A 25,217-nucleotide genomic window follows, 5' to 3' on the forward strand; every position below is an offset into this window, starting at 1 on the left:
TTGGTTCTCCTTGGTTTTGAAGCAGGTCGCTTTGTGACACGTGGCAGCCGCTGACTGGTTCAGTGAATCTTGGATGTATCAGGATCTATTTTTCCTTCCTCGAATTTCTACTTTTTTTATAGAATTTGTAACATTCGTGAAAGCATCGAAGCAATGTACTTTGAAATCTGAAATTAAGGAAGGATTGCTAAGATAATTAGTTTAATTAAACTTTTGCAGAGCTTCAATACCAAATAGATTCAGTATAGCTAATCTTATATCTAGATAAGTTCTACATATTACATCAATTGTTCATTTTTTTAGGCATAGATATATAAATATAAGTGTATAGTTATATTTACTTCAATATCTTCTTCCACCAGTACCTCTTTCCCTCTGGCAGTTATAATACGCAGCAGCAACCGGCAATCCGAGGTTGTAAAGCTCTGCAAAATCTCTAGTATAAAAGTTTTGACGCCATCCCGGAGCATAGACGGTCTGCCTACCAAGTTGCCGGAACAGTACGAAAACAAATCGGTGAATCCCAATCGATGGCCGAGGGCTCTCGTAGCATACAATCTCTTGCCCTAAAAATTAATCAATCACCATATAAAAAAAAAATAGTAGGGTATTATTATCTATAAAGTGGGTTTGATTGACACACCAATTCCAACAAAATCATCATTATCATGCAGAAAACTTGTTCCATGGAGAAGAGAATTAGTGTCTCTCTCCCCTGCTAGGGGTAACTACCTCATCCCATTTCACACCGACCATGAGGTGTGGGGACCTCTCACTAAAAAGCAATTTTAGATTATTTCTTAAGCTAGGTTTTATCATCCCTTAATTACTTATAAAATCTTGAGGTAAGTCAAGTCTTATTTTGATGTTGAGAGCACAAAGTAAGGTTAGTCTTATTCTTAAGGTTTTTTTGTTTTAAACAAGAAGTGATTTGGAGAAATCAAAGACTGATGTGACAAATTTTGTCCATTAAAAATTAGGGAAGTTATAATTGTAACTACACTAATTATAGGTAGTAAGATTTGAATTCATTTACCCCTATGGGTCCATTTCACTTAACGAACTTGTTAGAAAAGTAGAGCAAAGCACCTGCTTTTGCTTTCGATGATGAGCAGACTCGTGCTCTGGCTCAGACTTCAGAGGGTAGGGTTGGGTTTTTGTTGATAAGTGGATAACAAGTTTAATGGTGTTTTAACCTCATACCCACGGACCTGGCTCCAGTCCAGCCGCGGCTGGAGCTGGATGGTCCAGCGCTCTGAAACCACCCCAAAAACAGGGGTGGTCATTTCACACCTGGGCCTTACATGTGAAATGACCATTCCACCCTTGTTTTTGCTATTGTTTAGTGGGGCTGGACCTCCAGCTCCCGCCACAAAGGTTGTGTTGTGTTTTTTTGTTTTGTTTAGTTTTATTTTTTAAGTCCTTTTCTTTAAACAAATTTTACCCACTAGATACCCATCTCTTATCATTTTCATACTCGTTAGCTAGCATCCAAAATTGGTATTATTGATAGGGGAAGTAGTTTTCTATCTGGGAGTGGGATCCAGTTCCTCTCCAGGGAGCTCAGCACCCAAGGAGTGCCCAGGGGGAATCCAAGGGTAGGGTTGTGCCGCACACATCTCGGTGCATGCCTAGGGATGTGTGCGGCACAACCCAACCGTTGGATGCTCCCTGGAGAGGAGCTCAACTCTTGGGAATGTGACCTACGCCAACACTCATATGTGTCTATCTCTCTCCTCCTTAAATCAAGGAGGCAGAACTGTCTTTTCATATGGAGAGGAGAGAGATAGACTCATGGGAGTGCTGGCGTAGGCCACACTCCCGGACACAGTTCTTTTTCCCTATTGATAGACACCCCCTTCCTCTATTATCTATTTAATTTCAAAAAATTATTACTATAATATCCTATAACTTTCCCCTTAAAATAAAATTCACATTTGGACTCTTTTTCTTTTCATTTCATTAAAGAAAATAAATAATAAGAATATCTTACATATGGTGTCTTTTAATAAATGGGATTTTTATTGTCTCCATGTATCGGTCTCTCCATTTCCTCCATTACATCTCATAGGAAATAGAAATGACCATCTTATCCCTAGTCCGAACACACTACCCGGGTGGGGTCTACTCCCCCTATTAGATGTAATGGAAGAAATGAAGGAATAGATAAATGGAGACTATAATTTTCCAAATAGATGTACCCAGCCATCGATTTTTTTCTCGAGTTCCCATCACATAACTTTTACTATTATATTAAGGATATTCTTACGTTCGAACATCGTTGACACAAAAATGGAAAAGAAACATAAACAAGCTGATCTTCCACTTAATTTTATTTCCTAAAAAGGAACATTATTAATAAGGTATCCCACCTTTTCTCACTCTCTTTACATAAAAGTAACCAAAGCTCCTATGTGACATAAACAATTATACATGTGAGGGTTCATGTAAGATTGTGATTAGGGAATTGAATTTTATAACTAGAGTAGAAGTAGTGATTGGGTGTAGTAAATATTGGTCAAAGGGGATTTCTTCGTTCAAAAAATAAGGTGTATTGGGTCAAGTACGTTGCATTGGATGATGGATTGAGTTGTGAAACTATATTAATATATACATATTTTACTCACCAAAAAATATATATACATATTTTAAATTCACTAAGATTTTGATTTATTGGTTTAGATTTTAAAAGTGGTTCAGAATATTGTGATTGATGAGTGACAAAATTAAAAGAGAGACACCAACAAAAAAAAAAAAAAAAAAAAAAGATAATCACATAAGACGAAATTTAGAAATAGTAACTTGAAAGATAATTATTTAAGGTGTCAATTACATGTGAAAATAAAGATTTTTGCATGCGCTAGTAAGAAAGAGTAATGCGGCTTAGATTGGAGAAGGTAAGGGTAGGCCTAAAATTACTTTGGGATTTATTGTGAGACCTGACACATAAATTAGAGGGATCCAATTTCTCTTCTCCATTCACCCATTGTGAATGGTTTTATCAAAAAAAAAAAGAGAATAGGCACATATATTAGAGAGAATCTCTTTTCTCTTCACCTTTATGATGTTACCTTCAGATTGGATTAGATATATAAGAGTATTTATGATTTCATAAAATAAGGGGTTGGAGTTAATGATGATATTCATTATTCCAAGAATCCAATCATAGGGTCAAAAATAGAATAGAATAGCGAAAAGAATCTATGGAACTAAACTTGTTTAGTTTAGATAATGAGAGAAAGTTGGGCACACCATCGATACCGATACTTAAAACCATGATTCCAACCAGAAAGATCTTCAACTAGTTAATGGAGAAGATGTGGACAGGCTTTGGAAAGGACAAAACTACATGGACTGTCTAGTCATATTCTTTATGATGGCAACCTTATGAACCTTTTCAAAACCACCAGCACAGAAAGGAATGAAGGAGGACCCAAATGTGTGGTAATCAATTTTTTTTGGGGGTGCAATTCAAGGGCTGATCGACCATCAATTCCATCAGGGCCCCATAAAGAGGTAATGAGAGGACCCACAAAGGGTCAAATATGGTACCCATAGGTTCCACTTGAAAAGCAAATAAATGTGGACTAGGTGTCGCTAAGGAGACTTGAACCACCGATCAAACTCCTGACGCAGATCTTCCAACAGAGTAGTGAACCACCAGGGCAAGCCCTGGATCGACGTGGTAATCATTTGAGGTTAAGGAAACATAGAGACACTAGTTCATGAACAGCCCCTTGTGCAAAAGACAAAAAGATCAAGCCTGGCAACATAAAGGTGAGGCCAGATTTCGATCGCAAGCCTTCATACCAAATATTAATACCCCCATGAAATAACTTTATCTTTTTTTTTTTTTTGGTAAAAAAAAAAAAAAAAACAGTAGTAGTAAATTATCTTACTTTGTACCATGTTTTGATTAATTGATATCGGATCGATCGATTTGTATTGGTATCGGTGTAGACCACCAATACCGATTTCGTATCAGTGAATCAGTACAGACAAGTAACAATGAAAAAAAATTTGATGTTTTAATGAAAACAAAGCCAATCCAGACTGATACAGCCTATCTGAATGATATCATATCGGTATCCGCTGATGATTACTAAAACCCTGCTTTGTACCCCTAGAACTAGGGCTGCAACAGGGTCGGGTTGGGCCAGGCTTTATAGAACCCTAGCCCAACCCTGAGTCCCCTTAGTTGGGCCTAGACCCGACCCGACCCTGACTTAGGGCCTTAAAAATCCAACCTTGACCCGCCCTCAGGGTCAAGCCGCGCTGACCCTGTTTGGCCCTGATCATGGGGAGGGGGAAGGAAATGCATGGGCTGAAATGGGCTAGAGAAAAAATTATCAATTTTACATAAAATAACACTATAATAAAATATATTATATCACTTATTATCTTCATATATAATATATTATATAACAAAATGTGGGTGACATTTAAAGTTTATAATATATATATCTTATATCAATATATATTTTATAGTATAACTTAAAACAGAGTTAGGCCGAACTTAGCCCGAGACCTCAACCCTGGCCTGACCCTGACTCAGGGCCAGAAATTTCCAGCCGTGTCCCGCCTTCAAGGCCAAATATCTCAGTCCAGACTCTGTTCGAGCTCAGGGTGGGCCAAGACGGGAGCCAAACTCGCACCCCTAACTAGAACTACATAAGAATCAACAGACTTGGGTTAGTTCCGATAACTATAACTTAATTCGGTCCCTTTTTAATGTACACTACTGCTTACTTTAAATTTTTTATGTGGTTTGTTTTAATATCAGAGCAAATTATCGAAACACAGTATTAAAATGCTGATTGGCAAAGGCAAATTTCCAAGCACAAGTCCAAAGCATACCATCCATTTTCAATCTCTATATAAATATATAAATGTTCCAGTTACGTACCGAAATTCGCTGTGGTACCCTCAGGAATATCAGTCACCAACCTACAATGTAAATTGGGAGCCATTTAGTACATAAACAGAAAACACAATAATTTTCATAAAGAGATGAGTGAGGAAATGAAGATAAAGTTTTCCTCTAAATTCTTATCAAGACAAAGATTTCCTTCACTCATAGAGGACGATTCACCCATCATCTTAGGTTTCACAAACCCTTCCTAGGGTTTTAGTATGTTCCAAATACTCTTTCGATACCTATTTCTACCCTCTCATGCCCCTCAGTGAATGGGATCCCATTCATCGTGGGTGGAGGAACTCGATCCTTTATATATTGCCTCTCTCTTTTTTTCCTTCTTTTGGTGGCAGTAGTTGTACGTCGAAGTAGCAAAAAGTATTTGAGGAGTGGTAGAGCTTGTACTTTGTAGATACAGTGAAGAAAAAAGATAACCATGTTTTGTGTAAAATGTTTTGTATTCTATTCCTTGCATTAGTGGCTAATTCCAAAGGGACGTTTAGGGCTATATGGGTATTTTAAATAAATTGCCTATATAGAGTTTTGCTATATATTCGTGAGGGTTTTCTTTCTCTATAATAGATTTGAGAGAGGTGTGAGGACGAGCGGTTGTAACCCTATTCTCCATTTATAGTAAAGCAATCCCATCTCACCATGGACATAGACAATCTTACTAAACTTGTGTGATCGTTGTTTGTGATATTCATTCGTTTTCTGCATCGTTTTAAGTATCCGTTTTCTACAAATGCTACTAGCTTTAAAATAAAAATAACCCTAGAAAGCCCTAAATTTTCTTATGGATGTTTGGTTTTTCCCAAAGCTCTCTTAAATCCTTGAATTAATTTACATTAATTAACCTAATTTAAGAAGAAATCTACAGGTCGTACCAAAAAAAGAAGAAATCTACAGGTGTTCCATGGATCTTGAAGAAATTTCAGCTTTAACTTTTTGCTGTCAACTAGGAATGAAACTAATGTTCTTATCTCTCTCTCTCTCTCTCTCTCTCTCTATCTTTTTTAGGGAATTCTCAACTAATGGGTCATGTCTCAATTAATCAAATTACTAACTCTCTAAAGGCGCCATAGTACGTTCATTCTAAATCTCTACCCAATGAAATCTAATTTACTACTAACCATATGCCTAAACAATACATAAACCTAAATTAAATATGATGTTAGAATGTAAACTTTAGTTATTCTAAACTTATTTGTTCATGCTCTCAAATTAAGTGTGAAAGGAACAAATTAAAACATACAAAAGTGAAACCGAATATGAACAAACAATACATAAACCTAAATTAAATACATTACAAATCAGAATTATAAACTTTTTTTCAATACCCGACACTACAAACTACATGTAGACCGGATAACGAAAACCAAATAAAAACTGATAAAACCAGACTGAATACAAAAGGATTCTAATTTTAGCTGATTCCTATCTGATTCGGTATTGATTTGCATTTTGTCAAATGTAAATCGAACTGAACCTGAACCGTTGCATTACAAAAATCTAGGACTATGAGGAGGAGAATATACAAACTACGAACAACGGTGGGTGGATAGAAAATATAGGAGGGTATGTCAATACATGGAAGGGCTAATAATCGAATTAGAATTTGACATGTTGTCAATCCAGCTCATTCCTTAGATAGATCCAATCTCCTTCTATATATGGATCCGGCTCCTTTCCAGGGAACCCAGTGCCCAGGGAGTGCCCAAGGGGCATCCAATGGTGGGGTCATGCCACACATATCTCGGTGCACGCCTAAGAATGTGTGTAGCACAACCCAACGGCTGGATGCACCTTGGGCGTATTGGGCTCCCTTGAAAGGAACAAAATCCTCTATATATGATCATCCATCTAAGAACCAATCACATGTTTATTTTGTTTTCATAAATACCCTTCCTCCTCTTATAAATGGTAAAAATAACAGACGTGGTTGCCTCGAGAGGGTGAGAGGCTGAGAACCCAACATTGATAAAGGAGTTTTACTTATAAAAATTTTTGAGAGCCAATGAAAAGTCGACAACAGAATTGGTAAAAGGAATAGAGGTTTTGCAATACCTGTTAGATACTGACAGGCAGTTTGGATCTGTCGGTACCTTCCAATCAATCCCTACATACATGCACAACCCAAAGCTTCTCTTCGCTTCTACTCAAAAGAATTTCACACTTGAACCCAAAAAATATCTCCATCTGTCTCTATTAATCTCTCTTGTTTTCACAATCACTTTTGATCTTCTACTTCATTATCTTCTACTTTTTCTTCATTTTAGGAGTAACGAGGACCGAAAAAGGCAGAGTTCATTTGAAGACGATCGATAGAATCGAGAAGTTCCTAAGCAGATATTTCAGTGTACTCTCTCTCTCTCTCTCTCTCTCTCTGATCTTATAATTTCTCCTCCCAATTTCTATAATAAAAATCCTCTGTTGTACGGCAAGGTGTGAGGGGCACATGTGTGCCATGTGGTCTTTACTGTGCCGCAGAATGTGCACCTTGTAGTACGGTGGAGGATCAGGGTTTTAATTTCTATTTCTTTTGTCGCTTTCTAGAAATATATCCTCTCTCAAGTGCATCGCTGTGCACTGTACTTAAGAATTCACAATCGTCCACCCCAACACTTGAGAGGATAAAAATACACCATTGCCCATGTTTTTACGGTTGAATTCATAAGTGTGGTGCACTGAGTAGTGCACCGCATTTGCAAGGATGAAAATCCTCGGTTTCTTTGACAAAATTGATGAGTTTTGATGTTTCTTGTCACATTTTAATTTACAGTTATAGTTGTTAAAATGATCGTTATTCAATTGTTTTGGTCAAGTGCATAGCACACTTGGTAGCTAATGGTGCGTAAAGGCCGGCCCATTGCTATCAGGAGGTCTTGAGTTCAAGTCTCCTGGTTCACATCCTACATCCCCTACCTATAAAAAAAAAAAGGAAGAAAAAAAATTACAAAACAAGTAGATTTACAAAACAAAATAATTGTAAAACAAAGTAGATTTACATGTTTTGTAATTAATTTTCTTTACCTAATAGATCAAGGCAATTTCTCTCTCTCTCTCTCTTTTTTGTTTTCCCCACTAATCATCTTATAGGTTTTGATATTCCATTGGACAAAACCGTCCTTTAACTTGGAGTTATATAGAGTAGTTTTCAATTATGATAGGGTTTTCAAGAAAAATTAAAAAATCCTAGGTGGTGAGGAAATGACAGTTATAAATTGTGACTGTTACATCGATCGTGTAGACAATTGTGAGAGCAAACTAAACTAGCAGAGAGAGAGAGAGAATTTAACCAATGCAAATATTCTCTGAGGTTTGGATCACTTGGGCTTGGAGCATCAGGATCTACCATAACCTGCAAGACAAGTAAAACCACATAAGAATCACCAGTCATTGATCATCTAAGTAGAAAAAGAGTGTAAAGGAATAATTTTCAAGTGATCTGCTTTGGATCAAAGAATCCAAACCAAGCCTACCTATCAAAACAAAACAAGAAAAAAAAAAAAAAGAGAGAATCCAAACCAACTAATCTTTTAGGGTTTCAGGGAGAAAGATATAGTTGATTAAAACCCATCTAAGAATATGAGAATTAAAACACTTCTGACTCTTAAAACTATTATACCAAATCTAGTAGACCATAAGAAGTAACACTTGAAAGGAGCACCAAAAACTGGCCAGTCATTGTTCTTTTAGGTTTCAGATAGTGACTCATGTGGGAAGATTAATATAAGGAAATATGAGGTTTTTCTTTTTGGTAGATCTGAAATATTAGGTTAAAATACAAACAAGAAACTGGTGGTTTAGGGGTTTTGGAAACTAGTGACAATTTTTGGTTTGGTTTCAAGAATGAAGATATGGTGTGAATTTTGGAGATATATATTTATATATATATATATATATATATATATATATACCAGTGTATAAAAGGTCCGAAGGTCATCTCCTCCAAGCTCAACCCTTGGTTGGTTCACAACAACTGAGGGCCTGAGGTCACATCCATTTGCTACTTCTCTGTTGTTGTAGATTACTCTTATAGATATGGATCTGTTGAAGAGGTCCAATACATCCCCAATCACTCCACCTACAACCAAAGGATCCCTCTCCCTAGCCATGATATTATATATAATATAAACACTAATTGTAGTACTCTAGCTTTTCTTGAAAGAAGATGAAAAAAAAAAAAAGAGTAACAACAGAACAGGAGAAACAGAGAAGAGGGAGGGAGAGAGAGAGAGATAGAAAGAAGTAGTTTTAATTCATGCAGGGATAGCTCAAGGTGAAGGAGTGATGGGGAGTTGGGTTGATCATGGAAGCTCTTGAGAAGTGGAGATCTTTATATATTGTAGGGTGGCATCTTCTTCTTTTAACTTTTTTTCTTTCATCAACAACTGACATCAGCAACTGGAACCTCTACTTTTCTCAATCCTGTAATAACAATTAACGTATTATAATCACAATTCACAACCCACCCTTTCTGTTCCAAATTAAGCTGAGTGTGGTGGGGTCCTAACAATTATTAATGTTTCATAAAAGTTTAGGAAAAAAAGAACTCTGTCCGGGAGTGTGGCCTACGCCAACACTCTCATGAGTTTATCTCTTTCCTCTTCTTATGAAAAGACAGCTCTGCCCCTTGTTTTAAGGAGGAGAGAGAAAGACACATAGGAGTGCGGGCTAGCATAGGCCACACTCCCGGACAGAAAACTCCTTCCCTAAAATTTATTAAACATAATTTGATTAGTTTTATATAACCTGTCATACTCTCATAGTATTATTAGACTGCTTTGATATATTATGTACATTGTGATTTATATTATTTGAGACTGTTATCTAGATTATATTTGCCACTAATAATTAGCAGAATCATTAATTTTAAGGGGAAGTGTTTCTCGTTTGGGGGGGGGGGGGGGAGAATGGCCTCCACGCACGTGCATGCCAATGAGAGTGCAGAAGAATCATGGGAGGCTATATTTTCCCAACTTTTAATCATGGGTTTTAGAGAATGATAAGGTTGCTCCATTGCAACCAAGGTTCAAGTTTGGAAACAGCTTCTGTGGAAAGTGGGGGTAAGGTTGCGTAGATTATTCTCTTCTTTCCAGACCCACAATTGCAGGAGTCTCGTGCACTAGGTACACCCTTTATGGATTTTAGTGATGATGAAATCTGATTTAAATTTCATTTTCATTGTGGCAGTACTTAGCAGAACAAAGTGTACCTAAGCCTGTGTTTACTTACTAGCTTCTTTTTAACATGTAAAACAAATTGATAGGAAAGCAATTTTTAAATCCCCTACTTAAGACTCTCCCTCTCTCCCTATTCTCCTTGATACATGGTTTTAGTGCATAGTATCGGAATGGGTATCGACGACCCATAAAACTGATACAATACTGATGCGGTATCGATTTGGATCGGTTATATGAGACACAAATGTCCTTGAATTTTCTTAAAAATGAATTTTTTGATCATTTTATCTCTTGTCCGTATCATACTACCGATATGGTATCAATACAATATCGATATCGATGACTAGCAAAATCGATACATATTGCCCAATACAAACAATACGATACCGATACTTAGATCAATGCCTTGATACTAATTTTTTTTTTTGGTAAGACCTTGATCCTAATTGACATATTACACCAATGGATTATTGAACATCCTTCAATATGTGATTGTTTATAATATCCATAAAAAGAGAGCACTTTTGCACTTTCGCACTTTCGCACTTTCGCACTTTTCCTCACCACAACAATTTTATGGCTGTAGTTTAAATGTGCCATTCAAATCTCGACACATAGGCAAGTATATATGAAATTCAGAAACATCAGGCCATGTTCTCTTTTTTTTGTTTTTTGGATAAGACATAAGGCCATGTTCAGAGACTTGTCAGGAAAAGAAAATAACAATGGAATTTGTCCTATACGGCGGATTTCCTGTCTGTATCAGGACTCTGTGTGCTGGTGGTGTAGGGTAAAGAAAAGAAAAAAGATTAAAAAAAAAAAATTTAATTATAATTTTGTTTCTTACCAGAGGACTTTCTCTTTCTCATCAACTCTCAAAACAACTAATGCTTGTCCAACCCACAAATCTAATTATATTTTTGTTTCCCATAAAAGTAATTTTTCTTTCTCAACAACTCTCAAAATAGAGGACATATTTATGAAGACTGAATAGTGTATAGTTTCTTATACATTATTCGTGTACAATTTTGGGCAAATAAGGGAATTTCTTTTGGAATCTACAGAAGAGGTATTTATGACATATCTATCATCTTTTCACATAAACAGTGATACGTGAAGGGGTGTTCCTTTTGGAATACTGTTGTCCATGTTTTGAATTCATACTTTTCGGACAGAAAATCCACCATGATATTCACCAAATTGAGCTTAAGTTTTTTAAATCCAAAACTAGGTAGATTGTGCTAACCATAACACCATCAGATTGGAGATGAAATACAGTAGAATTAGCAATAAATCAATTATCTAAAAGATGGTTTACATAAATCCAAACGAGGTATGCATCTGGCTACTGATTTTCGGATCCTCTACTGCCGGGTAATTTTGCGCCACACAGGCCGGTGTGAGGCCGCATGCCGGCCGCATGGCTGCCCGGCAGCAGAGGATCCAAATTGCTGATTTTTCCCCCTCATATGAACACTAAACTTGACTACGCATTGTAACACATTTCAATGGACTTGAATCCTATTTAAAGCCATGTTTATGGTTAAACGTAAAGCTATATATATATATATATATATAGCCCTTTTCACCACATCTCTCTTGTAATCTCAGGCCCACCTTCTCACAAATATGAATTACGTGCTAAACATCTTACTAAACAGACTTATTTATTTATTTGTTTATTGCTAAGAATCAACAAATAGACTATATTTAATATCAAAAAACAAAAGAATGGGAGAATACACACCTTTGAGTTGCTATTCCACCTTCGACATCGCCATCAGCAGAAAAGCAACCCAAACAAAAAGAAGAAAAAAAAAAAAGGGCGGAGCATCTTAAATTGTTGAAGACATTGTTGTTGTTGCATGTTTTGCCAGTTTCTCAGCGACATTAATAACCTCACGAAAGCAAGCTAATAAATTGTCAGTCTAAATAGGCTTAGTTTGGTACACTAGATTTAGAATATTTTTCAATCTTTAGTTTTTGATGAATTTAATCTCTTTGATGTAGTGTCTCATTGGTAAATAATATGTATGTAATTCTCCAAAATAATGCTGCAATGAGGGTGGGCCTTGGTGCACCAGTAAAAGTTGCTCTATTATAACCAAATGGTCGCGGGTTCAAATCTGAAAACAGTCTCTCCATGAAAATAAAGGTAAGATTACGTACATTATGACCCTCCCTAAACCTCAGTGGTGGAAGTGCACTGGGTACACCCTTTTATTGCTTTCTTGTCACAGTAGAAGTGGGAAGAAGAATTGGAGAGGATCGATTCCATACAAGTTTGCTTCAACTTTAAAGACAATGCCTTTCAACTCACATGCCTATTGGCTGCCATTGGCCATTGCTCAAGATCGCACTAGAGATTTCTGGTTGACAGGAAGTAGTGCAATGATGAAAGATCCATCAGGAGGAGCAGACTTGAGAACAGAACTTGATTCCAGATGCATTGGGTCTCGTTTTAACTAGAAATAAAGTGAACGGTGAAACAGAAAAAGAAGCTTAGATTGGGTGTTTGATTAGAAATAAAGTGATTTTTTTTTTTTTTTTTTTCCCCCCTGATTTAGCATTGCTAGCTGTGTTGGCGTTTTTCTTCATGGTTAGGGGGGTCAAAGAGTACATTATGTAAGGGGCGTTGTTCTCTGTGCTGCAGCGCAAGCTGCGCCCAGGCACATAGGATGGGCGTAATGACCAATTTACCCCCTGAGTGACAAGCCCATATGCCTAGCACAGCCTACACTGCGGCACAGAGAATATTCTTCCTGTAATTACTACAAAACCTTCCTAGTTGGGTCCTTCTCCACTAAATATTTCTTTTAAAAGACAAGAAAAGAAATGGTTCCTGGTTACCACTCCCACGTACAATCAGATTCACTCTTAATTTTGGTTATTTTCACTTCATTTCTAATTAAATGGACTCTAATATACCAACAACCAACCTTCAAGTTAATGGTAGATGGTAAAGAGTAGACATTATTATTCCAATTATTATTCTTATTATTATGGAGAGGGTTCCTCATGCTTTCAAGAATTTGCATGCTACACCAATGGATGTTTTGAAAAAAATATCATCCATATAGGTCTCATAATTTTAGATCAAGTGAAAAAATGATAAAAACATAAAAAAGGGGGCGAGTTTCATGCATGGCCACATAAGGCGGACCGAGAAGAGGTTATAATGTGTCAAGGGGGGCATATGGTTATTTCATCTCCCTATTGTGAGAGGGGGGCATGACTATGGAGCTGGGCATGGAACTTTTGCCCAAAAAATAAATTCATGTGAGGAAAATTGCATACTGGCATCGTTGCAATCTTGTTCTATTATTGTTATTATTATTATTAGAATGCTGCCCACACAGAGGAGAACGCAAAATTACTGCCTAATCCCTCTTGAAATAAAAAATCTCATTCGTATTGATGCCCCTACACGTACTCTCATTGGCCTCCGTGATAGTGCAGAGCTACTGTTCTGGATCAAACACAGTCTCATACAAACACAGAGAAAGCAAGAGAAGAAGAGAGAAAAGTGAAAGACAAGAATTACGTGGTTCGTGCTTCTTTGGAAGCACTACATCCACGAGAGAAATCCCCAGATTTTCTTATCTTTTTGGGGGAAATTCATTATCATTAAATATAGGTTTGTACATGTGAGAGGATTGACATCTACAGCCATTTAAATGGCAATTACACCCATCACGCAATAGAGCCAGATCTCCTACCATATTGGGAGATTTTGTACCGTTGAGAGATTTGGTGTTGTTGAGGGATTTTGTACCGTTAACACTCCCCCTCCAAGTTGGGGTGAAGAGATCTTCTAAGGTCAACTTGGACAACATATTCTGGAAGATTCCCTTTGGCAGAGCTTTGGTGAACATATCTGCAAGTTGATCTTTACTTCTGATATACGGAGTCTCGATAGTTTTATCCTGAACTTTTTCTCCAACGAAGTGGCAATCAACTTTGATATGCTTAGTTCTTTCATGAAAGACTGGGTTTGAAGTTGTGGGTTGCAGCTTGATTGTCACAGAATAATTTCATAGGAGCATGTGGATTCCCCATGCCCAATTCTTTCAATAATAATTTAAGCCAAACCAATTCACTAGTAGTTGATGCCATTGCCCGGTATTCAGCCTCGGCGCTAGAGCGGGCCACGACACTTTGTTTTTTACTCTTCCAAGTGACCAGGTTTCCTCCTACAAAGGTACAAAAACCAGTAGTGGACCTTCTGTCAGTAGGGTTTCCGACCCAGTCGACATCAGTGTAACCAACAACATCTGTGTGCCCATTTTTCTGCATCCAAGTGCCTCTTCCGGGATAGGATTTCAAATATCGTAATATGTGCTCAACCAATTCCATATGTCCTTCAGTAGGGGCATGCATAAATTGGCTCACATAGCTAACAGCATATGTGATATCAGGTCTGGTAATAGTTAAATAAATCAGACGCCCCACCAATCTCTGAAACCGGCCAGCATCTTGTAACGGAGTAGTATTATTGACGAACTTACTACTACAATCCATGGGAGAATCAACAGGTTTGACTCCAAGTTTACCTGTTTCTTTTAACAGGTCTAAGACATATTTTCGTTGGGAGATAAATGTTCCTTTGCTGGAGCTTGCTACCTCAATTCCAAGAAAATATCGCAGTCTTCCTAAGTCCTTAATATCAAAATTTTCCTTCAAGTGTTGCTTCAGGGCTCCTATTTCATGAAGGTTATCACCCGTGATAACAATATCATCAACATACACAAGAACAACAACAATACCATTGGTATTTCTCTTAATAAACAGAGAAGAATCAGATTCACCTTTCTTAAACCCAAAGTTAATGAGGGCCGAGCTCAACTTTCCATACCAGGCACGAGGAGATTGTTTCAACCCATATATTGCCTTCTTGAGTCTACATACGTCTCCAGCTTGACTTTTAAGATGAAGTCCTGGGGTAACTTCCATGTATACTTCTTCTTCTAGGTCGCCTTGCAGGAATGCATTATTGACGTCCATTTGAAATAGAGACCAGCCACAGTTGACAGCTACAGACATTAGAACTCTGATTGTGTTCATTTTTACAACAGGAGCAAATGTCTCCTTGTAGTCAACGCAATAGGTTTGAGTGTACCCTTTGGCAACTAAGCGGGCTTTGTATCTCTCAATGGAGCCGTCACTATTGTACTTGATCTTGTAGACCCATCGACAACCTACAGGGCTTTTTCCTTTAGGTAATGGAACGATGTCCCAGGTGTGATTTTTATCAAGGGCCTGGAGTTCATCATCCGTGGCTTTTACCCAAACAGAGGAGTTTTTTGCTTCAGTAAAGCTAACAGGCTCTTTGTGAGTATCAATAGTTGTTAGAAAGGGAAGAAAATTTGGAGAGATTTTATCATAGCAAATATAAGCTTGTATGGGAAATGCAATTGTGTGATATGTGACTTAATCATTTAGCCTAGTTGAGGGTTGAGTCACCCGAGTTGATCTGCGAACAGGTATAGGAGCTAGCACTACTTCATTTGGTAGCTGGTGATTATTGGGAGCATTAACCTACTCAACCTGATTATTGGGCGTATTAACCTGCTCAACCTACTCAGTAGGCGTATCATCAACCTGCGCAGTAATATTTCTATCATCAAGTTGCTCTGTGACAAGGGGTAAGGGAGCACATTCAATATTCAAGTCACTGTAGTCATGGTTAACAATAGTAGTAGTAGTGTTCTCCCCCTGAATGTGATTCCTACCACCAAAAAACATGTGAGTTTCATCAAAACTAACATCACGAGAAATGTAAATCTTCTTGGTGGATGGATCATAGAATTTGTATCCCTTCTTAACAGAAGAGTAGCCTAAGAAAACACACTTTAGGGCCCTTGGATCAAGTTTGCTACCTGTTTGGAGATGGACATAATAAATGCAACCAAAGACACGCAGATGGCTTAGATTAATTGGGCGGCCAAGTAAAATCTCCATGGGAGATTTATTTTGTATCACCTTACTTGGGAGGCGATTGATTAGATAACAACTGGTAAGAATAGCATCTGACCAGTAAGACTTGGGAAGATGACCATAAAACAAAAAAGAGCGGGTCACTTCGAGGAGGTGACGATTTTTCCGTTCGGCGACTCCAATTTGTTGAGGAGTCTCGACACAAGAGGTCTGGTGAACAATTCCAAGACTAGCAAGAAATCCCTCAAAGGGCTTATTGGTATACTCGGTTCCATTGTCTATGCGCAAAATTTTGATTCTGAGTATTAAATTGATTATGAACCATATTGCAAAAATTTTGAAAAACTTGCAAAACTTCACTTTTGGATGTTAATAAATATAACCATGTAGTCCTAGATTTATCATCAATAAAGGGCACAAAATATTTAAAACCATTATCAGAATCAATAGGAGTAGTACCCCACACATCAGAATGATCAATAAAGGTCACAAAATATCTTTCAAATAAAGTGTTTGAAATGTGTGTGCTATTAGAATAAGGTAATCTTCTATGTTGTTTGGAATAGTGACAAGTTTCACAATGTTTTGAATTAAATAAAAAGGAAGGATTAAGAGAGTGAAGCACTCGATCAGACGGGTGCCCCATGTGCCTATGCCATATTTGAGACTCATCCTCTTGACTTTGTCGAACAACTAAGGCTTTACTAGAAACATCAAGAATGTAAAGACCTTGTTGGAACCGTCCTTCACCAATCTTCCTACCAGTGGTTTTGTCTTAAAATATTGCCTTTGTTTGGGAAAAAATAACATCACAATCCAGCTCTTTAGTAATCTTACTAACAGATAATAAGTTGGAAGATAAGGAAGGAACAAACAAAATATCTAAAGTAGTTAAAAAAAAGGTCAATTTAGCCAATTCCTTGGACTGGCACCTGTGCACCATTGGCCACAGTAATGGAGGAGCGACAATTAGCTAGAATCACAATAATTATATAAAAATAAGGAATCACAACACATGTGATTGGTAGCACCTGAATCAAGTATAAAAAATTTCTTAGATAAAGCTGAAAAAGCAAGAATGTTACTAGAGGAATGGGCCATATTTGCAGATTCAGGAGCAGATGTGGAAGAATTACTGGTGTGCATAAGTTGTTTCAGTTGAAGTGACATCTGCCCAAGAGATTGTAGTATGTCAGATGATGAGGTAGTTTGGGCAGCAACCTTGGTATTAGACTCCTTGTTAGGACGTAAATAAGGATTTAAGTTCCAGCACCAGTGTCTTGTGTGTCCGTCCCTATCACAAATGTTCACAGTGGAATTTGGAACCACGTCCTCTTCCTCTCCCTCTTTGTAGAAGACAAAAACGACCTCCATTAGTATTGGCGACATGGGCAGAAGTTTCAATTTGTTCTCCAATAGGTTTGGGAGCCAAGGTCATCACACGCCTCCGGGTTTCCTCTCGTTGTATGGTGGCACAAATAGTAGTAAAGGAAGGAAGGAAGGAAGGAAGGAAGGAAGGAAGGACAGCAGCCATGAGAATCTGTCGTTTCAGATCCTCATACTCAGGCCGAATGCTGGCCAATAAACAAAAAATGCGATCTTGTTCTTCTCTTTAAATATAAGTGTCCACCGTCTGAGCAAGAGGACGGTATTAGCGGAGTTCATCCCACCGTTGTTTTTTTAACATACCCAGGTACTGTTCAATAAAAGACTGATCGGGTCCTTGGGTAGTATGAGAACCAGCTCTTGTTGGAGCTCAAAAACACCGAGAAACATTATCTACATTCCCATACATAGATTCCAAGGAATCCCAAAGAGCTTTGGCAGATTCAGAGTAAGCAAATATTTCATAGACTTGATTTTCCATGGAATTGATCGAAAAGCCATGTCATAACAAGATGATCGTTAGTCTGCCACTCGATCACCAAATTTTGGATCTGTAGAATCTGGAACCTTGAGTTGGCCATTGATATGCCCCAACTTCGAACGACCTTCAAGTGCGATTGAAACAGCTCTTGACCATGGCATATAATTGAGGCCAGTGAGCAAAGATTGAAGTAAGCCGGCTTCCCATCTCCATAGAGCCAGATTTACCCACATCCAATGACGGATTGGTAGTTGATTTGTTCATCTCTGAATCACCCATAATGGAATGATCATAAGAGTTTTCTCAGAAGATCAATGAATGGAGACAGCACCAGAAAAAAAAAACAACCAATTTCAAGATGATTTCCCAGTTCGAAAATGCTCTGATACCATGTTCTGAATCAAACACAGTCTCATACAAACACAGAGAAAGCAAGAGAAGAAGAGAGAAGAGTGAAAGACAGGAATTACGTGGTTCGTGCTTCTTTGGAAGCACTACATCCACGAGAGAAATCTCCAGTTTTTTCTTATCTTTTTGGGGGAGATTCATTATATATCATTAAATATAGGTTTATATATGTGAGAGGATTGACATCTACAGCCATTTAAATGGCAATTACAACCCATCAAGCAATAGAGCCAGATCTCCTACCATATTGGGAGATTTTGTACATTTGAGAGATTTGGTGCCGTTGAGGGATTTTGTATCGTTAACAGCTACACGATCAAGCAACAATCTCTTATCCTTATTTTTATTATTATCATAGAAACTCCCTCTTCTATGCCTTTTTTTTTTTTTTTTTTAATTAATCTGATACTGTGGACCCTATGATTGATATCTTTTTCTGGACACCTATTAGTATAGTTTACAAATTCTTCTCCACATTGATAGCGTGGGAAACTCTCGATCTCTTTGTTATTGTTGTTGTTGTATTTGTTTTTGTTATTATTTTTAGGAAAAAAGTTCTCTATGGAGGAGCAGTGGCTCTTGCATGCGGATGGGGCCAATGAGAGCACATACAAAGGCATCATAAGGGGTGGGGTTTCTGCCTTTCATTAGGGGTGGGGCCGTCAAAACACCCGTTTTTGAGTAATGATGAGGTTGTTCTATTGGGGAATGGTGAGGTTTTGCCTATTAGGCTAAAATCATTTGGGATTCTGTCTTTGATGACAAATATTTTCTCAAAAAAACATTGTATGGTACTCAAAATGGTTAATGATATTAGTGCACGAGCAAAGATAAAATTCTGAAAATAAAAAGAAATGAATATGGAAAGATATGTGGTTGAAATGCAACTCTTCTAGGATGATTGCAATTCCAACAAGGTCTTGCAACTCTTCTAGAATGCAAGTGAAATAGAAAATTTATGCTCTTCTAGAATGAAATGAAAATTCTTCAAGGTTTCAAGGGAGAACTCTTCTAGATTCAAAGAAAACTAACGATTGGAGAATCAAAATTTACTATTCATTGATTTGTTACTAAATTGGTGGTCTTGTATAAGCATTACAAGACTTGTAAAAAGATAATCATACCCCTGAGATATAAGGAATGGATTAATGAAAGTAACGTCCAAGACATAGGGAACTGCTCCAATGTGCCTTAATGCAAGATCCACGATTGAAGTGGGTGTCCCAATAAAGAAAAATCTAGAAGATTTTTATTATTGCCCAAAAGAGTACATGAGAGAAGGTTAGTTTCATGGGGAAATGAAGAGAAGGGAGACGAAAGATCATGGGCGAGCTGGATTGCTCCAAAATAGAACTTCCAATCCGGATGGTATATGGTTTTATAGCAAATCATCCATAAAACCTCTCTTGCCTCGATCACTTTTCTATTTTTTTGCGAATTAATAGAATTTGCAAAACAATAAGTGATACACATTTATGATACAGCATGAAGGGAAATGGGATCCCTTTAGTTTCTGAATTTCATATAATATAAGTATAATGGGTAAATAATTGGCCCATATGAGTCATAGTTCTAAGTATCGGTATCGTATTGTTTGATACGGGTGATATGTATCGATTTTACTAGTCACTAATATTGATGCTGTATCAGTAGCATGGTACGGATAAGAGGTAAAATAGTCAAAAATTTTATTTTTTAAAAAATTTTAACAATAATTTTATCTGATACAACCAATCCACGCTAATACCGCATCGATATTATATCGGCTTTGTATATTTTCGATACCCATACCGATACCGTACACTAAAACCATGATATGAGCAAAATCGAAGTCAACAAGGGAGACCCAGGGTCAGGGACCTACTGACATTTACATAATTGGTTCCATTGAAAAAAATAAACGTGTCCTTTTACCACACCACTTGGTATTTTGGTGTGACTATGAATATGCTTGATGTGATGACTTAAATACAATTGGGCCACAGCAGTACTTGCCCAGCAAATGCACCGCAAATTTTGTAATTTCAATAATTATTCTCATTTTAAGGAAAATTAATGTTACCTTGAATTTTCAATTTTTTTTTATTATTATTTTTAAAATCAGGTTGGGTAACTTGAAAGAATTTTTATCCTCTCAATTACATTGCCCATATTTGACCATCAAGTACATCTAATAGAGGGAGGTAAACCCCACTTCGGGCAGGGGGTAGGATAGTTATTTCTGCCTCATCTGTTAGATGTACTTGAGCAAATACGAACAGTGTAATTGAGAGGATAAAGATCCTATGCGCTTTCATTTATTAATTTTGTCCCCAAACCTACCATCATGTAAAGACTCTATCAGAGATATCAAATGTCCTATTCATATTTTTTTTCTTAACTCAGTAATATTTCTTCTTTTTTATCCATCAATGTCATTAAAGGGGAAAACGCTGCTAAGAAAGGGCTGATTGTGAAATGCACAATAAAATCTCAACTTCAAAATTTATTTCAAGACCCTTCGCAATCAATTATCTCAAATCTCCTATTGATGTTAGTTAATTACAACAAAACAAATAATGGAGATAAGAGAAGAAGAAGAGATAGCACACACAAGATTTATAGTGGTTCGACACAGCCTCAATAACTTCCTACGTCCTCTCCCAAAACTCTCATCAGGTTGGAATTTCACTAACAAAATCTCCTTGTAGAAAGAGAAACTCATGCACACAGATCTCCTCGAGATCACAATCTGCTTATAGTGGTGGGAGCGGCACCTATACACACTCTCCTTGTAAAGTAGGAGAATACTCAACCAAGGTTTTGGGTCTCAATACCCGTCACCAACATAATCACAAAAAAATGATTCACAATGACTCAAAGGCCAAACCATAAGTTATCTATTTACATGTGAATATACAAGTTTAAATTAAGAGCATGTGTTGATCCCCTTTGCTCAGCGGCTCATGCTCAATTACTGATTTGATTTGCAAGTTCAAGCTTTTGAATCTCAGCCTCTTTTCTCAATAGCTCATTAGATTTGCAAATTGAAGCACATAGGTGGTGGAATATTTTACAATGTCAACCCGACAAAGTTTACATATATTTGCCAAAGTTTTTTATTGAAACTCAGAGCATTCCACCATTTATAGACCATATTCCAACGGTAAAAAAAACTAGCCATTATAATTTGAAACTGATCTATTTTATGAACTTCGATCAACTGCTTTTCTAAGTGGGTCAGCCGCTACCATGTAGACTGCAAAGAACACTTCTCGGACATAGTCCGGATAATATGGACCTTGCATCCATCTGTATAAGGGTGCTCTCGGTAACCAATGGATCATGTACCGGTCGTCCACTCTTAAACAAATCAGTTATCTCTTCTACTCGAAGCCAGTTGGTTGTTAATGTAGTAAATGACCTATTTCACTTTTTAAGTATATCACTAGCTTGGACATATTTTGCAATAGGTTCTCATACCTTGCAAAGTGAATCAAAATAAGGTCCATTCATGTTACCATAGGGCTAAGTCAAGTTTTATGATAGATGTTAACTTAGTCAATTTACACTACGAGCTAAATTTATCTTAGGTTTTCGAGATTAAGTCCATAGGTGATTCGTTGAACTTGAGCCTTGAGATCATTACATCCTAAAATTACCTAGATGTTATAAGATGAAATACAACACCTAGAATATATTCAATCAAACTAAAATAAATCTTCCATTTCTGGTTCGAGCTGCTTGATTAATCATCATAGATGGTTTGACTTGATCTTCCAATTTGAGCTTTCACCAATCCATGACACAATTTCTTTAGCAGTTTGAAATCTTCTAGTGTAATATTTGGGCTCAAGGCCGGATACGTTTCTCAATGCTTGGAACCGTATAATCTATAAAACACTAGGAAAAGCATTAATTATAGCTTTTTCATACGCAAAAGAGAATGTAATCACAAAAACATGAAAACCATTAATTTGATTGTACTCATGGCATCTTTTGCTTCAACAAGATATATACAATTTAATCAAAATTTATACCAATTCACCACATTTTCTCTCCTTTGTTCTTGACAAAAGCAATCATAACATATACATATAGAATATGCATAAATGATTTGTATTTAAGAACACAAACTTTGGGTCTCAATAGCCACATATATTTATGCCAATATAAACCTTTTTAAGCATACATATATTCTCACACATTGTTAGCTTTTAATGCTCACAAATTCTCAATTTTCTCCCCCTTTGTCATCGACAAAAAGAAAAGAACCAGGGAGGTGTACCATTGAATAACAGAATATACTCATAAACATGGTCTTATAATTAAGAGTGCACGTGATAAACCATTTAAGAATAGAAAACTCAAAAATCATAATTGGTATTACATAGTAAGTCAATAAGATAAATCAAATATCAAAAACAAGATTGCTAGGTCAAAACTAGACTTAAGTAGGAATGCCAAATAAGCACAAGATACCATCTTGTATCACAAATAAATATATTTAGATTGCTAACCGTATACATATATAGATATCACATTAATTCCAATCCAAATTAAACACGATATCTAAGGCCACAATCATGAACTCAATTATAAAAGAGTTCAAATCAAGGATGGACTTACATAATAATCGAAGAAAATAACCATTTAAGCACAAGATTACTAAGGCCGATGGTGGACTTATATAGAAAGACACATCCCCCATAAGATGAATCACTCTAATGCCAAAACTTGGCCTTATAAGGAAAGGAACATCCCCCATAAGATGAGTCAAGCTTAGGCCAAAACTTGGTCTTATAAAAAAGAAATTAACATCCCCCATAAGAATAACAAATCTTAGGCCAAAATTGGTCACACATAGGTTTTCAAGTATATACGAATCAATGCTTCTTTTTGTCGAAACAATGGTCTTATATAAACATCACAATAATATCAACTCAAATATAAGATGTCTAAAGCCAAACATGGACTTATAGTATAGAACAAGAAAATAATCCAATCATATAACAAGCTACTAAGGCCAATAGTACCATGATAATAATATTTTAATCATTTTCAAAATGATTTTCATTTAAGTTCATCAATAGGCACCAAACAACATATGTGAATACCATAAATACCAAAATATACCAATTAGCACAGGTCATTCACATAGCACATGATCTTACATAAGCTCCAACATGATTATTTCAATTTATATCATGGAGGCCTAATGCCTAACATGCATGTCACAACTTATTGATACCACAATAAATTAATTTCAAATGTATCAATATGTCAAATTTTGATATGCAACACCACACATGTGAATCCCAATATTTTCAAAATATGCTAATTTAGATAAAAACATAAAAAAGTCAAATATATCAATCATGGACTTACATGGAAAAATATCACCTCAATTTATCTGCCCGTCAATTTCCTCAATTCCCTCTAATAGAAGGAGGTGGACCCCACCTCGGGCAGGGGGTTAAGGTAGTCATTTCCGCCCCTATTAGATAGAATTTGGGAAATTGAGGGGCAAGCAAATTGAGGGGATAAAGATCCGGACTTACATAGGCTTTAACATATTTATCCAATTTTTTCATCAAGGAAGCCTAAAGCCAAAAGGCATTTGAGACATGTTTTACCAATTGAACCGGTACACAGTTGGGGAGGATATTGTTCGAAGGGTTCAACATTTCTTTGACAATGGTGATATGCTTAAGATCCTTAACCAAACAATACTAGATTTAATCCCAAAACAGCACAACCCCAAGAAGTTGGTCATCTTAGACCCAACAGCTTATGCACTATTGTGTATAAAATCATTTCAAAATGTTTGGTTAATCGGCTTAAACCTTTTCTTAATTCTCTTATTAGTTCCTTACAAAGCGCCTTTATTCTTTCCCATGCTATTACTAACAATGTTTATGTTGCGCATGAGATATTGCATCACATGCACTCTTTTAAGGGTAGGAAGGGACTCATGGCTTTAATACTTGATCTTTTTAAACTTTTGATAGAGTAGAATGGTCTTTCGTTGAGAAGACTTTATCTAAAATAGGTTTTGCCGATAAATGGATAAATTGGTTTCTGCAGTGTCACAACAAGTGAGTTCTTTATCAAGGTTAGTGGCAACATTATTGACAACATAAAAAACCTAAATGGGTCATTCGCCAGGGCTGTCCTCTTAGCTCGTACATTTTTATTGTGTGCCAAGAAATCTTTTCCTCCCTCCTAATTCAGGCTGAGAGCATTTGTCCCTTTTCAAGCTTTAAGATTAGTCGTCGGAGCTCATCGGGTTCTCACATTCTTTTTGTAGATGATTGCCTCCTATTTTCAAAAGAGGACTCACTGAAGAGCCAAAGAATTCTTGTGATAAAAACCAATTTCTAAAATATCTTGCAATACCATATCACTTTGGATCAGTCTGGATCGGACGAAAATCCCCCAGCTTTTGTTAAAAAAATTGGGTTTTATTACTTTTTTACCCTTGAATCGTACCAATAGATTGGTATCGGATTGATCAAAATTTGGGATCGGCCTCGGCCAATACAGATCCGCTTCAGAAGAATCGACCAATCCAATCCCGAGATTACAAACCATGCAAGGGATCATCATCCCTTAGGTCCATTAGCATCCCCCCAGGCCCACATCCCATTTTCCTTTTTGCTAGGTTTAGCTCTTTTTACTAAACTTTAAAAGAAGGAGTGGGGTGGGCAAGTTCGGTGGGCCTAGGTTGGGAATTGGATTTTGTTTTCTGATAAAGGGAAATTGGTGGATTGTGAACTAGATGGAGGTCGAGCTCAATCAAGACAGGACTAATTTAGTTTAAAAAAATAAACCTGAACTCGCCTGAAGACTAAAATGACCTAATCTGTATTCACCTTTTGCCTTTTTAAGGAAAATACACTTTAACCATCCACATTTAAAATCT

At 36.9% G+C, this 25,217-nt stretch overlaps 1 protein-coding gene across 1 annotated transcript; it reads right to left on the bottom strand.

Moving 5' to 3' along the window:
* Positions 1-342: 342 nt before the first annotated feature.
* On the bottom strand, positions 343-9,033 carry LOC122671881 (protein HEADING DATE 3A-like). The gene is made up of 4 exons (XM_043869351.1): positions 8,836-9,033; positions 8,215-8,276; positions 4,907-4,947; positions 343-566 (listed from the first exon to the last, which is right to left on the bottom strand). Exons 1-4 carry the CDS (start codon positions 9,031-9,033, stop codon positions 343-345), a joined length of 525 nt encoding a protein of 174 aa, XP_043725286.1.
* Positions 9,034-25,217: the final 16,184 nt, after the last annotated feature.

This window comes from Telopea speciosissima, chromosome 8 (assembly GCF_018873765.1).
Source record: "Telopea speciosissima isolate NSW1024214 ecotype Mountain lineage chromosome 8, Tspe_v1, whole genome shotgun sequence".
In the NCBI taxonomy this organism is placed as follows: domain Eukaryota; kingdom Viridiplantae; phylum Streptophyta; class Magnoliopsida; order Proteales; family Proteaceae; genus Telopea; species Telopea speciosissima.

Excerpts from the sequence above, each read along its gene's own strand:
- LOC122671881 (XM_043869351.1), bottom strand. The coding sequence starts at position 9,033 with ATGGCTAGGGAGAGGGATCCTTTGGTTGTAGGTGGAGTGATTGGGGAT. Across the intron at positions 8,277-8,835 it reads TTCGGACCTTTTATACACTG|GTTATGGTAGATCCTGATGC; the intron begins GTATATATATAT and ends CTTGTCTTGCAG. Across the intron at positions 4,948-8,214 it reads CTCAGAGAATATTTGCATTG|GTTGGTGACTGATATTCCTG; the intron begins GTTAAATTCTCT and ends TTTACATTGTAG.